Source organism: Cyanistes caeruleus, chromosome 8, assembly GCF_971803275.1.
Source record: "Cyanistes caeruleus chromosome 8, bCyaCae1.hap1.1, whole genome shotgun sequence".
Classification (NCBI taxonomy): domain Eukaryota; kingdom Metazoa; phylum Chordata; class Aves; order Passeriformes; family Paridae; genus Cyanistes; species Cyanistes caeruleus.
Genome location: NC_141708.1, coordinates 10,750,698 through 10,765,916, shown reverse-complemented (window position 1 = coordinate 10,765,916; position 15,219 = coordinate 10,750,698). Strand labels below are relative to the sequence as shown.

General features: G+C 41.7%; 1 protein-coding gene across 2 annotated transcripts in view; it reads right to left on the bottom strand.

Annotated features, from left to right (window-relative positions):
* Positions 1–232: 232 nt before the first annotated feature.
* Positions 233–15,219, bottom strand: part of SORCS1 (sortilin related VPS10 domain containing receptor 1) — a 262,302-nt gene continuing 247,315 nt past the window's right edge. For both annotated transcript variants that reach the window (XM_023929827.2, XM_023929828.2), the window contains exons 24-28: positions 8,951–9,050; positions 5,533–5,638; positions 5,196–5,356; positions 3,650–3,768; positions 233–2,319 (exon numbers count right to left, since the gene is read on the bottom strand). In XM_023929827.2, coding sequence (XP_023785595.2) covers positions 2,263–2,319; positions 3,650–3,768; positions 5,196–5,356; positions 5,533–5,638; positions 8,951–9,050 — 543 coding nt within the window. In that variant the 3' untranslated portion in view covers positions 233–2,262. The remainder of the gene's footprint in view (positions 2,320–3,649; positions 3,769–5,195; positions 5,357–5,532; positions 5,639–8,950; positions 9,051–15,219) is intronic.

The window sequence follows — 15,219 nt, the reverse complement described above, 5'->3', positions numbered from 1 at the left end:
TGGACAGGGAATGGAGCTGGAGTTTCAGGGAACTGCACAGAGCTCTATCATTGCTTGTGTGTAAAGCAGAAAAATTGTGGACTCAGAAAGTTACCTTTGCTTCTAGGAACTGTATTTCCCCCCATTTGTGAGCATCCATACCTTTTTTAGGTTATCAGCTACTTCTTGTTTTAATATTGTTAGTGATCCCCGTCAGGGATAGAGGCTAAAATGAGCAACAAAAACATGGGCCTTTATTTAGAGACATAATCTGTTTAATAAATATGACTGTAAAAGCAATAAACAATAGCAATTATACATTACGCTACATTGTATTTAACGAAAGAGAAAAAGAAGATGAAAAAGTACATCAAAAAAAGTAATTTTAAAATTAGAAATAGTTCCAACACTATAAGAAAACTTTTTGATTGGCTTACTATAAAAATAAGTTGGCTAATGTTGGACTTCAGTGGGGACTATTATACAGTTGCAGCCAAAACTTTCCCATCTTTCTTAAAGCTGTAGTTGCAAACATAATAGCAAAGCCATACAAATTGCTGTGTTTCTATCAGTCCTCAGAGAAACTGCAGAAAGAGACAGAGGACTCTGTACTGTGATTATCCTTTAACTACTACAGGCCTAATGTCCTTGGGATCATTTTTGTTTTGCTAGCAAGTGGGTTGATTTAGGTTTGTGCCCAGTTTGTGACGGAGAAATTCAAACCCACCACCACCAAATCCCTGCCCTGGGACTCTGGGCCACACTGACCATGCTGCTCTCTCCTGGTTTTGACTCAGGTTGCCATGGGCAATGCCTACTGAACAAAATCCACCTCTGTCAGTGATCAGGGCGCCTCCTACGTGTGCCTCACTGATTATGATCCTGCCTCCACCTAACATGGTTAGGTGAGTGTACTCTGGTTACAGTATTTCTCTCTTTACACTCCAAACCAAAAGCTTGGTGCTAGGTTTAATTACCTGAGTTGGGGTGGAAACCAAGAGTTGTAATGACCATGGGTTAGGCTTCACACAGCTATCCAGTGCCTTTGTTTGAGGTGTGCTACTCCTGCTTTCCCGCTGATCCCTTGCAGTCTACGTGAACACGTCCTACAGCCTCATCTCCACTTGCAGGGTAAGATACAAGCTTAAGTTATTGGTAAGAAATCAAATCTTGTGTAAGAGTGGTTCTGTGGTGCCGAGGCTCAAAATGCTTGGCAATAGTCCCAGGCCAAGTTCTCCCTTCTCTGCCCAGAGTGGCAGGAGTTTGCAGATCTGCAGCCAATGGGGGTGCCAAAGAAAGCCACAGGAAAACTGCACAGACCTTTTCCTGCTCCCTATTCTATGGACAAGGTGCATTGGGCTTTGGGGGACTGAAAAGGCAGAGACCTCCTGGGACTTCCCAGACAAATTCAGCCATCAGCACTACATGGAGCTGAGGGTGTTGCTTTCTCTCAGCCAAAACTGAAGGAATAAGGCTGGCACAAAGTACAGTAAGTTCCTGCTGGCAAGAACCTCCTGCCTGCAATGCATGCTTGTTCTGTTCAGGGTTAGGAGGCAGTGTTATCCTCCCATGGCACTACCAGTGGGATGCCTTGGGGTGAGCAGGCTAAGAAAGCTGTTTAAGAAGGAGCCTGGCCTCGCAGTTGGCATCACCCACGCTCACACTCAGCCTCCTCGCAGTGTGGGGCATGGGCAGCAGCTGCAGCTAGAGGAACGAAGGGCAGAGTCCAAACAGAGAGACAAACCAGACTGACCAAGAATATTTTCAGTGCCTTAAAACTCCAGTGTGTTTTTTCTGTGTGTGTGTGTGTGTCCTACGGAAATCTGCTGGAACGGCTACCCCTCCCGCAGCCCAAAGTGCTAAAAGAGCAGTTAAACCTAAAGCCAAGAACCCTAAACTCTCCCTCCCACCTCCCACCACCCCAGCCCTTCTCCCCCCACATCCCAGCCCACCCCTCTCCCTAAAGAAGAGACCCCCCCCATGCATATTCTTGGCCTATATCATTATGAATTTTCTACAAATTAGAGACAGATCAGAAAAAAGAGAGTGGAAGGGTGAGGGGAAGGGCCGCAGGAGTGAATAGTGGTACCAGTTCCTCTCCCCCCACCCCCCACTAAAATTGAACACCTGTACAATGCAGTTCCACTATGGTCTCAGTATAATGTCCACATGCACAGGCTTAAAGCTAAAAACCCTTTGTCATCTGAAGAATTAAAAAGTCCAAATGCAGTGAGCTCTCCTCCTTTTTTTAGATACAGATGTTGGCGTCCTCAATTCAACCATTTACATAGGTAGGGATTTCTTTTGTGCTCTGGGGCTCAGCAGCTGTGGAAATACTTCCTGTGGCAAAGAACAAAATAAAATCAGTAAATAATATGCATATTTAGTCAAGGAAGATACTGGCAGGTATCACCTTGATGACCTTTGGGATTCAGCTGTTCAGACTGACACATTCTTTCCAGAAATATTTGCTTGTCATTCAAACACTGAAGGTGATATCCTGTTCTCTTGCTAATGAAGATGATTCACCCATGTTGAAGGGTAGAGGGAAAGGCAGGAGCAGAGGGGTGGAGGGAAGGAGGAGGGGTTGAGGTCCTCAGAAGAAATGTGTAACTCATTTGAAATGATAAGGTGTTGGAGATTTCATAAATAACCTTAACCTTGCATTTGCAAAAGAAGTACTTAAATCAGTCCTATCCAGAAAATAGGAAAGAGAGGTTTTGCTGCCAGAGTTTGGAGAGAAAATTAAATGATGCAGGGACATGAATTCTGATTCCTCCAAGGCAGGATCCCTGAATGTTAGTCAAAGGTGATGAAAAATCAAATGGTTTCTGAACAAGCATACAAAAGAGAAATACCCAATTACAGTCTTGCTTTGTTTTCCCAAAAGAAAGAAAACTCATTAAAAAAGAAATTGCTGATTTCCAGAAACAGATGAGGTGGTTGTATCAGAGAGTGACTTTGCACTTTCTATTCTGTTCACACCTAGGTCCAGACCTTCTCATTTTGTCAATGAGCTCTGATTTAGTTTTCTCATTCATCTCACTGACAGGATGGAAAAACACTCTTAGGAAGTTTGTTGGATTGATTCCTTTTGATACATAATTGAGTCTGTGTTTCTCACACATTTAACTTTAGGGCTTGATTGTGCAGTCATAGTTGCAAACCAAGGAGTTGTAAAAGGCCAAGTTCTGGTTCAGTGCAGTGTCCAGTAGCACAGCTGAGAAATGTATGAAATTCTGGCTGTTATAGAAAGCCAGAAATGCTATAAATGTGCCAGATGAAAACTTGAACCCAAAATTTGCTTTTGATTTCTCTTATCCTAAAGCCTTCTAGGGTTTTGTTTCCACCACCAGAAAGAGCAGTTTTGAAGGTACCTTGCATAGAGAGACTGTCCCTTGCCACTACAGTCTGCATGACCTGTAAAAAACATATTTTTCCCTGCTCCTGGAACAGCGTGAACCACCACCACTGGATTCTTTTAGAAAGGGGAAGCTCAAAGCCCAGAGCTCACCCCACTCTAGGAAAAGAGTTCCTGACTTAAAATTGGGTGTTTCCCTCTTAGCATCTTACTGCAATTTTACCTTGGAGGTTTCTAGGGGGGGAAAATCCAATAGTAACAAAAAAAAAACCAAACATAAAAAAAAAATTGTTAAAGTTTAGGACCCACCGCTCTGGGTCTTGGCTTGAAATCTCTTGGTGATCCACAAGCTTTTTGGAAGTCCTCTGTCCAGACTACCTTGGTTGCATTTCCTTTCCTTGGGTTCTGGACTGTGGCCTGAGGTTGCTCTGCATAGGAAATACCACAAGGGAAGGTTGGTCTCCTCACTCCATCCTCTGTTCTGCTAAGCAGGGGTGTCCAGGTCTGCTGATAAATAGCTGTTTAAAAGCTTTTAATAGCTAAAAAATCTCCTTAGTGAACAGGTTAGGAGAGATTAGCACTGACTGCAGTGCAGCTTCCAGCTTAGATATCAGTTTCATCATGAGCCTTTCTCCTTTTCCTCCTAGGTTGTTTCACAGGCTGCAATCTTAGCACATCACACTCCCCCCTTAAACTGTCCTTTTCCTTGGTCCCTCTCTACAGGAGCCGTGACTCCAAGCCTGCTTTAGCAAACACTCCAACAGATTTTATGAACATCCTCAGGTGAGATTTAAGGTTTGTTTAGGCTGATGAATCTGTGCAAATAAGGAATCTCAGTTGTACCTGTGCTTCACTCCTGCCTAAGTCACAGAATCACAAAACAGTTAGGGTTGGAAGGGACCCCTGGACAACATCTAGTTCAATCCCCCTGCTGAAACAACTTCACCCAGAGCCTGTGGCACAGGATCATGACCAGGAGAGCTCTGACTGTCTCCAGAGGAGGACACTCTACAACATCCCTGAGCAGTCTTTTCTCTTTAATTCCTCTAAAATAGGTGCATGTTCTTATTTGCAGGGGTACCTCCAGTCTGGACCTGCAGAACAGTCATTCGTGAGTGAAGCTGAGCATTGTCTAAGCAGTCCTGGCTTTAGCAGAACATGTCTCCAGACTGAAACTGTCCCTGCTCTGTCCCAGTATTTCTATTGTAGCCAGGTAACAGAAATCAGACAGATCCCAGAATGCCCTGTCCAAATCTATTCACTTTAGGGCCTAAAAAAACCTGCTTTTGGAAATAATCAAACACAGAGGCCTGTGGGAGAAGTCAGCCGGAGGATAAACCCAGCTGCTCAATACTGAGATCCCAGGTTTTACTCAGTTTATTTGGGAATCAGCCAGACTAACACTGCTGCTGGCAACAAGGTCTGGCACAGCACAGAGATCCCAGCAGTCAAAACATTAACAGATATTTAGCTTTTAGATATTACTTACCAAATCACCTGCTCACCTCCACGTTCCAGGTGAGGGTGGCTGAAGTTCTTCTGGAAATGGGGCTTAGCCCCACAACTACATCAACCCCAGCAAAATAAATTACATTGCCAGCAGGACTTTTTTAAGAAGGGGAGGGGATCTACGTAGAGCAACTAGGAGAGAGAAAAAGCCTAAAGTTGTTCCCCTCCCTTTCATCACACGGCAGTGAGGGAGAGGGAAGAGTTAGAAGGTTTCCTGTAGCACAACTAATGTTGCAGCAGAAGAGGATGGGAGGAGGATTGTGCAGGAATATGGGAAGAGGGGAAACTGAGAAAAAGGTTAGCCAATTAGAGTCTGACCAGCTGCAGGATGCTGCAAGTTATTTACCTATGGGGTGGACTTCCAACTTCTCATCTACTAGTTGCTCAGGGCTCATCATCTCACTTTGAGGGACATTAGGTATGCTTTCCCTCTGACTGACTGGACTGACCATCTCTTGATCTTTTTCATTCTGCATCTGTGCATATATATTAAGGCCAGGAATCTTCCTAAAACATTAACAGAAACCATCATTGTGTGGTACTCTGGCAGATGATGTAGTATCAGCTTTTACAAACCAAAAAACAACTCACTCAGAAAAAGAAAAAAACCCAGCAAACAAACCCCAAACACCTCAGTGAAAGGCAGCAACAGAGAGAAGGAAATGGCTCAGGGAAGGTCATACCTTTTGAACTTGTAGATGACAAACACAGCTAGTCCCACAAAAACGACAGAGAGGAGCATCAGCATGGCTGAACCACTGTGACTGGGAGTGAGGTCCACCAGGGGAGCTGCAAGAGAGGACAAGCTTAGAGACACCCCCAGACTGAAGTGAAAGCTGCTCCCTCCAGAAATACAGGTCATTCTCCCCTCTTACTGCATTTGTAGCAGGTCTACATATCTCCTGGGCTTCTCTCCCTTTTTAATCCACCTGGGAAGAAACCCGGGTTCAGATCACCTGTGGTGCTCAACATAGCCCTTGGTGTGAAGTTCCACAGCTTTCCCCTTAGAGGACTTTCTTTCAGATTCAAGAAAAAAAACCAAAACACACCCAAAACAATCTTAATCAAAGAGCCTCTCAGAGCTTTGCTCACCATCTTGACACAACCCCTCCCACAAAAAGGCCAGCAACCCATCCAGAGGCATGGATTTCCCAGAAATACAGAGTGCTATTAAACCATTTCCATCACTCTCACACACATGTACAGGAAGGCAATGAGCCTCCAAGCAGTTCCACACATAGGAGCAGAGGAGTCAGCTGTTCATGCAGACACTGTACTGCAGACAGACAGACAGACAGACAGACAGACAGACACAGAGCTCCAGCTGTGCCACGCCAAGGAGCAAGCACACCCTCACACGCAGAACATGGCCCAGGTAGTGCCCTCCTCTGCAAGGCAGTCAGTCAGCTTGAACTGCTGCCAAACACATCCTGCCCCTCCTGCACCTCTTCACATGCACTGAACAGACCCCTCCTAAAGCAGAGCCAGGAGACACAAGGAAACAGGTACACACAAGCAAAGGCACACACATCACATGCACACATACGCTCAGCTTCACACCCAGACTGATAAAGCCAAAATTTACAAAGTGAAAAACCTTCCCCTTCCCACATCTAGCAAGAACCAGAATAAAAGAATCCATTATTATGAATTCCTCACACATCTCCACTCTGTCCCCTCTCCATCTGTGTTTTGTGGGTCTCTGCAGTTCTGTGGGATGACAAAGTGGCTCTCCAGCCTATTCAGATTCAGCATCACTCAATGTTCTTGCTCTAATGCTGCACTGAGAGCCTAGTAATAAACAGCTATTTAACTGCTTTGTGAGGAATATTGGCATATTTTCCTCTGCCTTAGAGTAAGTTGTTGTCTGTTGGGTTGGGGACATTGGTTTGTTTTTTATCTCGTGAGAAGAAGGAACGAACATGATGAATGAATCACAACCTGTTGTCTATAATTGCCATAAATTAATCCTTCCTCCAGTGTGGTCTGAACAAAGAAGACAGAAGCCTGAAATGTGCTGAGGCCAACGCTTGTCACTCTTCTGTGCTCCAGGGAATTCATACGTTCACACTCACACACAGAGGGTCATTTCTGCAGGGTCTGCTTGAATGTGCACTCCAAGCTGCTTCAGACACCTGCACTTCTGCTCCCTGCAGGTCCTCTGCTGCAGAAAATGCTGCTGTGTGTGGGCAGGCACACAGAGAGGGGAGCACACCCATGCACTGAGGCATGGGACATAAATGTAGCTCTACACATACATGTGTGTGCACACTTCCAAAAGCACATGTTTAACTTTGGGGTTCAGCTGATATACAGCCTATAGCTACCAGAGTCCAACACAAAATCAGTGAAAAGGCTGGGAAAGAAGGGATAACATAGCCCAGAGTAACACCTTTGGGTATGTGCATCCCCTGGGACTGTGTTTTCTAAGGGTTGCTTCTGGCACTGTGCTGTGTTCCAGGTTTCCCTCTTCATTTTATTTAATTTTTTATGAAAGCTTGGATTTCCAAAGGCCAGTTCTTCTTATTTTCTAACTAAAACAATATCTTTCAGGAGAGAAGTAAGTCTCTCATGGCTTTTTGTCAAATTTTAGACTACTCACAAGTTTTGGTATCATGAAATTGGGCCTTTTACTTAGACAGAGAACAGTCATGACCTCTGCAGCTTGTTAAGGAGACATAATCCCCCAAAGACCTCACAGTGGCTTTTCTCTGGGTTTTTAATACATAGTTTGGCCATCCAAGCTCATTTTGCATTCTTACTAAATCCTGCTTCTGCAAGAGACAAAATCCTACAGGGATCCTATAGACACTGAATCCAGTTACAGCAATCATTCACCAGTGGCTTTGAGAGAGTACCACAAAGCCTACTGTGCAGAAAAAAATGAGTGTTTGCATCTGTTAGGGACAAAAGGTACTCCATCCTGGTGTCTGTGTGTAAATAAAAATAAAAATAAAAATAAAAATAAAAATAAAAATAAAAATAAAAATGTGCATTTTTTGGTAAAAATTACAAACAATAGTACGTAAAACAAATTTTTGAAGTGGACATTTTGGTTCTAACTTGTCTAAAAATAAGCATCTGTTCCACAGCTAATGGAAAGCAGAAACATACATCAACAATCCCAGGACATACATTAGAAAGCTCTGCTTAGGAAAAATGAAATATTGGAAACCCCAGGCCTTTCTTTTGGGAAGATTTAAAGGCAGTCACATTACACCCATTCTTAATAGTCTCTTAGTCTCTTTTTTCTTACTGCTTACAAGGCAGCACATGGACTGACACCTGGTTGGGCAGATCCATTCATACCACAAAAAGCTTTTTGGAGAGCAGTTTGCTGGTACAAATGAACTGAGGGTTTAAGTTGGCAAGTTACCAAAAGAAGCTGATACCAACTGATCAGAATTATCAGCAGTGCCTGGGGAAAATGAACTCCTAAGAGTGTGGATTGGATTGTCCCACCTCTTGTAGTAGTTAAGTAGGACCTTTGCTGTGAAATGAGGTTTTAGCATGCAGAATTGACAGTGACATATGTAATTTAATAGCAGGACTTTGGAGATGATTTATTTTGATACAGGATTAGTTAAAGTCCAAACTGCCTGATCTTACTTTTGTGCATATCTCTATTGATTGAAGTCTTTTGGACTGCTGACCAACTTCTGAGCAGTATTTAGTTGCTTTGAATGTTTGTTGACACTAAAATATCTGGACATATCTGAGGCTAGCAGGTAACTTTTGCACCATGTGACCCAGGCTGAAAATGCCATGGTGCTGCTTAGATGTTTATTATTTCAGAGATATCCAAGAAATACACACTTCTACTGCTACCTATACCATGTTTCCAAAAACACCAGTAAATTCTTGCACCTAAGAAAACAAAAGGATTAGCTGTAAATGCAAAAGCCACTATATCTTTTTGGCATGATATAGAAAGGGGAGGTAGAGCAGACATTTTAATGTCTGCTCATACTCTGAGTTGTTATTGTGATATAAAAAGAAGAAATGTTTAAAATACAGCTGATAGCACACTAGTACCATTGATATATTGCTTGCTGTGCTCCAGAGCAACACAGAAGGCACACACAGGGAGAGGATACTCACCTGCTGTTAAATGGGCAGCATGGACAAGGATTCGAACTCCTGGCTTCAACTCAAAATGGACCAGGTTTTGATTCAGCTTCTGGATCAGTGTCTCTGAAATCTGGGAAGGAAAAAAAAAAACCAAAAAAAACCCAACCACAACAAAAAAAAAAAAAAAAAAAAAAAGGAAAAAAGACGATAAAACAAGAAATCAAGAAATGCATTGATCATTTCTTGATCATTGGTTTAGATTGCCAATAGATGGGTAAGCAATGGAGCTGTGGACACAGCAAAGATTTTGCAGACTTTCTGAGCACAGACTCCTATCACCCCACAATGAAAGATTTTGGACAAAGTGGTTTGTGAATGGTCATCACTGACTGAGCAACAAGGTGCCCCATCACACCTCTGTAGGAGCAGCCCAGCAGCAAAAGAGAACTGAGCCCCAAAGGAAGGTTCTACCCACATGTGAAAGTGGCCACAGGAGCAGCCAGCAGCAGCATGTCAGTGAATTTATTCACTCTTCCAGGGAAAACGAACATTTCAATTGTTAATTAACGCTTGCTGGAAATAAATAACTTCTTGCTTGTTGAGTGGCCAGTTCTGTGCTCTTAGAGAATGTTCATAACATGTGATATACCTGAATAAAAATTAATGGTTTAGATCCTTGCCACAGCTTGCAGTTAACTTTCAAATTCTAAAAGCAAATTTCATTTCATCCAGCTCTGAGATTCAGGACAGCTGCTCCCTAATCCTTAAATATGTACCAGAACCAGCTCGAATCTGGAAGTGTTTACTGACTACAGAATGTGGCTTAAAGAAAATGCATGTTCCCATCTCCTCTTATGGGTTACATGCATAACCCACTCTCTTTCATGATATTCCACACAGCTTTCAGATCACCAGATTATCTTCCATAACCGACAGCATCAACAGAGCCCTAGCAGAAAGGAAGCAGATTACTCCTCCTTTATGGACACAACAGAAAAGATGAGCATTTCTGAGATAAGACCCCATGAAATCTGTATTTGTACAGTAAGGAGCCAACCTTTGGACCAATCTGTTGGCAAACATGCCTTTTTTTTAAGTCAGTTTGTCGCAATATGCACAGATCCACTTTTTCCACATCACACTTCATTACATTCAAGAAGTTCCAGGCATGCTGCCATTAAAAACAAAAAATCCAGATAGATTAATCGAGGAATGGAAGCCTACAGACATGGTGTTGTCAGTTTGTTGTGTGTCTTTTGTATGTTCATATGCCTGACGTTTCGTGTATTTCACGTTTTCTTACAGCAGAGATCAGTTTTCCACTTGAACATTGGCTATATTAGGGAAAGGTGGTTGGAAAACTGGAAACACAACATCCCCCATAACCCTTAATATGCATTTGCTGAGAATGTGTTTTCATAGACACACCAGGATTGAGTGGAATCGCATTCTAGTGCTCACCACTTAATTCAATTTGTTTTAAATAAATCCTTATTCCTTCTCAAATATTAATGAAAAAATGTCAGAAAAAAGAACATCCCAATAATTTTTACACCATCTTTTTCATGTTCTTAATTTTTGTCTGGTTGAGCTATTTCAGTAAATTCTACCCAGATATGATTAGATGTTCCTTGGCTATCATTCATCACAGTATGAGATTTATCTGCTTCTTTTATTTTTTTTTAACATTCTTAATGGTTCTTTCAATACTCTTGGCTCATACACTTCATTTCTGGCTGCTGATCACTTGAATAGGTGCCTTTGGTCCAATATCAATTTGGCAATAACTCTTACAGGCATTTTATTTATATTTTTAAATATATCTCTTTAAAGTTACAATTTATTTCATGGGTGCCAGAATGAGCAGTAAATTTATTTCTTCCAATATCAAGAAAAAATACCACCTGCATTCAAAGAGCCATCTGTTGAGCTCAGAGCAGCAGGGATGGTGACACAAAGATGTGCAGTACATGAAGAATGCCTGAGAAGCAAATTATAGCTCTCTTTAAGGATTTGAGCATATTAATAACCAAGATTGACAACTATAAAAAGTTTTTCATCTCTAAAACTAGAGCAACAGATGCAGATGGATATGCTGAAAACCAGGTACATTAATGGCTCATGGAACTAATGGGAAAAGTATCATCCTGGCTGTATGCAGTCCCACATAAAACCTAACAGTTCTCTTCCATAATCCTGCAGGAATTTTCCTTTCTGCTCTGATATCCTGATGCTTCTGGGGTAGCTGAGCCTCTGGAAAAAAAAAAGCCAACAAACAAACCCCCACCCCCCCAAATACAAGACAGTAAAGTAAGGAAAGGAGACAACCACAAGCTGTGTCATTCCTCTTCAGCACACTGTGATAGCCACACAAAATGGCAGGGAAAGAGCAGAGGTGAAGAACACACATGATGCCTGCTCTACCAGCAGAGTACAGAATGTGATATTCCTGGGATATGTAACTCTGTCTGCAGCTAGCAAACGTTGCTGGGTAGTACTGGAGAATGGCTTCCTCAAGGATTTGGGCAAGAAATGGAAAAATGGGAGAATCTGGAGGAAGCACGAGAAGGTAGAAGAGGTTTGGTTGGGTTCTAGTGACCTGAAGGAACAGTGAGATCTCCCCTGGCCTGCCTGCAGCTCCTGTGGCACTGAGTGAAGAGGTACAACAGCAGCTGAGAGGTGTGTGAGAGGAAAGTCAACAAAAAAAGGCTTTCCTCTCTGAAGGGCCAATGGTAAGGAAAAACAGGAAGGAGAGAGGCTGTAAGGGTGAAGTAGTAAGGAAAAGGAAGAAAGACAGAAAGAAAGAGTCACAACTGAAATTTATTATTACTGTATTGTTTTGTTACTTGATTATGAATGAGGACTTCATTGTATAACATGAACAAATTCATCTCAGATTAAAATAATTTCAGCCTGAGACCACCAGTGTCCCAGCACAGCCCTGAAGCAGCTGTAACCATTCCAGGACTACACACAAAGTGTCAAAACTGGCAGCAAAACTCTTCATTCTGCACAGAGTATAAAGCACATCTCCTTGGCTCGATTAATTACATGTTTTCCCAGTGGCTTTTTGTGTACAGCTTTGTTTCTGTTTTTTTGGGTTTTTTTTTGCCTTGGTCTTTATGGAATCTGAACAAGTGAAAAAAGTGAGTAACAGCCTAAGATCTTCAAAAGTGCTGGAAGTTCTATTGAGAATCAGACATCTGCCTTCCTCAGGCAGCTCTGGAGATTCCTGACACACACGTCTGAGGGAAGAACAGATGCATTCAGACGTGTTTTTAAAATGTTTGCTTGTTCAGTACAATATTTTCATTTTTCTTTATGTGGAAAACAAGACAGACCTACAGAGTGAAAATGCTTTTTCTGTACTCCTAAGAATTATCTGAAATAGAAATAGAAAACCATACATAATGGCTTACAAAAGCCACTATTTGAGGTCAGTGAGCAGTTTACATAAACCTCAAGGGCCAAATTCACTCTGGGATTGGACACTGGTCTCCAAAGCTGGACCTGGCAATGTTTGTGGTCCTCACATGGTCCCAAGGGGGCCTGTGAGCTGAAAGCTCAGTCAGGACATTTGCTTTGAGATTGGAGGACAGACTCCTCTGCCTTTCTCACTCTATCGAGCCTATTTCTAGCTCAGTTATCAGACTTTAATCTAGGAGTGGTTCTGACTAGAGTTGTTTACAGTATTAAAAAAGTGCCTCTGAATTAAATTTCCACACAAAGGCTGATCTCAGTTGCTGAGGTAATAAAAAGGTTTCAATGGTGAACGTTTTGGGGTTTGTGCTTCCCTTTATTTCTGCACTCAAAGTGATACCATGGATGTATTCTGGTTTAAAAATCAGAAAAGGAAACATCAAAGTACTTTGACCTGTTTCAAAAATAGCAGTGCAACTCCAGTTGAACAGGCAGACCTTCATCTGGGGAACAGGTTGGCCTCAGGCCTCCCCCTCTTCATCTCTCCCTCTTGGAGATGCAACTAACTTAGCTGAAGACAAAACTTCTTAGAATAGCAACCTCCTAATTTATAGTCTTCAAGAGTCTCTCTTGTGAAAATAATTAGCTTTCAGAATTAGTTTTGGTCCTTAACTGAGCCTCATTGACTTTATCTGCTTCATTTGCAGAATTAAGCATGATGTGCAAAAATAATTTAGTAATAGGAACTATTCTTCATGTATCATTTTTCATCAAAGGACACATAATGAATAATAATAACAGACAATTTGTGAATGGTAAAAAAAAAAAGAGATTCCAATTTAAAAATGGAACAAAACAAAAATTAATTTGGCTTCTCTTAGCATTTTGTCAGATTTAGGACTGTAAAAAAGCCATGTGAACCAAGAAGCAGAATTATCACTGAGAAGGGCATTTTCCCATACCTTTATTGACTTTTGAAACCCCTGGTATAAATTATTTTAGACTAATTGAACATGATTCAACTGTGCTAGTATTCTCTAGCTAAGAATCTTGATAATTTTATAGATACTGTGTAAAGATCTCAACTAATGAGTGCTACACTTCTATTCAATTCATTGAGCAAATCAATAAACAACTAAGGAAAGAATTATGCACATTGATTTAGAAGGAAGAAACTCGAACCAACATTGGGAAAGTGAAGCAGGAGTCAGGGCCAATGTGGATTACTTTAAACTGTGCCACTTGCCCTGGATAACCTTGGACACTTCACATGGGGCCTCTAGAGCTCGCTTGCCTTAGCACTGAAAAGAGCACAGTCACTGACTTAGTGGCTCCAGCAGGAATTTCTTCAGATCTTTAATGAAAGATGCTAAATTCAAGCTGCTGGGAGTACCCAGGGACACGGTGAGAGCACGAGGCAGAGGATATTCCTGTGGTTACTCTGGGACAAGAATGGAGCAGCAGATATGAACCCAGAGAGAACCTGGACATAAAAGCCAGGATCCACTTTTGATGAACAAAGGCTACCAAAACCAGCCTTGAGAATCAAGGGCTGCTCTGTACACTGAGCAAAAGATGAGGGAGAGAGGGCTCACAGTCACGTGGAAGGAGTTAAATCAAAGGTATTAAGACAAGAGATTTACACAGCCTCTCCTACAGCACACAAGCAGCTATTAAGAAAAGCTGGCTAAGGAAATAAAAAGCCCCTGTTACAAGGTCTTTTGGTTCACATTATTCCATTCTCTCCTCATCTGCCTTTACTTCTTAACACTGGCCCAACCTCCCCCAAGTACCAGTGGGAGACTTGATCTTCATTCAAAGGCACAGATGTTAAAAAAATTCTCTCCTAGTAAACATTAAATGATTTACCCTGTATATCAACCTCTTCCTGGAATTTAATTTCCAGGACTGATTGGCACAATTTTCTGTAAGATTTGAAGGCGTTCACTGTCATGATCTTGATGCTAAATATGTTTTGGTGATGGGCACACCTGAAATACATCAGAGAAAAGAAAAGTACTGAAAGCAAATACACCGAAACACTAAAGCTTAGGAGGGTGGGTGAAAGAAAACCCCAAACTATAAAATAAGATAGAAGCTTCATCAGCTGCAATGAAGCAGATATAAAACTAAATCTGCTTTAAGGAAAGAATCCCAACAGATAAATGCTTCCAGGCTTCCTGAATGCCACTCTCAATGGTTTTAAACTTGCAAGATTCATTTAATCTCTGCAGTTCATCACTGTCCATTTGATATTCAGTCATCCATGTCATTTCCCATCTCTTTGGCTGGATACAGATACTGGCCACAGCTGCAGCATATTGAGTACAGTTGGCTACCAACCAGCTGATGCTACCATTTGCCAAAGTCTCCATCCTATGTTGATGAGAGCTCTTCTCAGAGAAAAGATTAATGGACTCAAATGTCATTAACTATTTGCTCTTACCCCCTGTTTTGCATTCTACAGTAATTTTGAACAGGCCAGTGAAAAGCACCCAAACAGAGAACTAAAGAGAAATTCAGGATAACACTGAAACCTCCACTTGAAACTTCACTTCAGAATTCTCATGCACCTTCTGCATACATTTCATTTGACTAAAATAAAATGCATGTTTGGATAAAAGCCCCCACTAGAAAACAATATGGAAGAAGATCATTTGAGAAATGCATAAATAAAAAGATAACCCCTCAAAATCCTCCTGCTAAGTAAAACCAAACACTGCAATAACCATAACTGCCCTCTACTGAGTTTTAAGGAGAATATTTTCCTACCGAGCATTCATTTTGAACTGGATTTGTGCCAAAAATAACTCAGTTTTTTGAAATGTTACTATTAGAGATTTGCCTTTCACTGAAGAGAAAAAAATTTGAAGAAATCT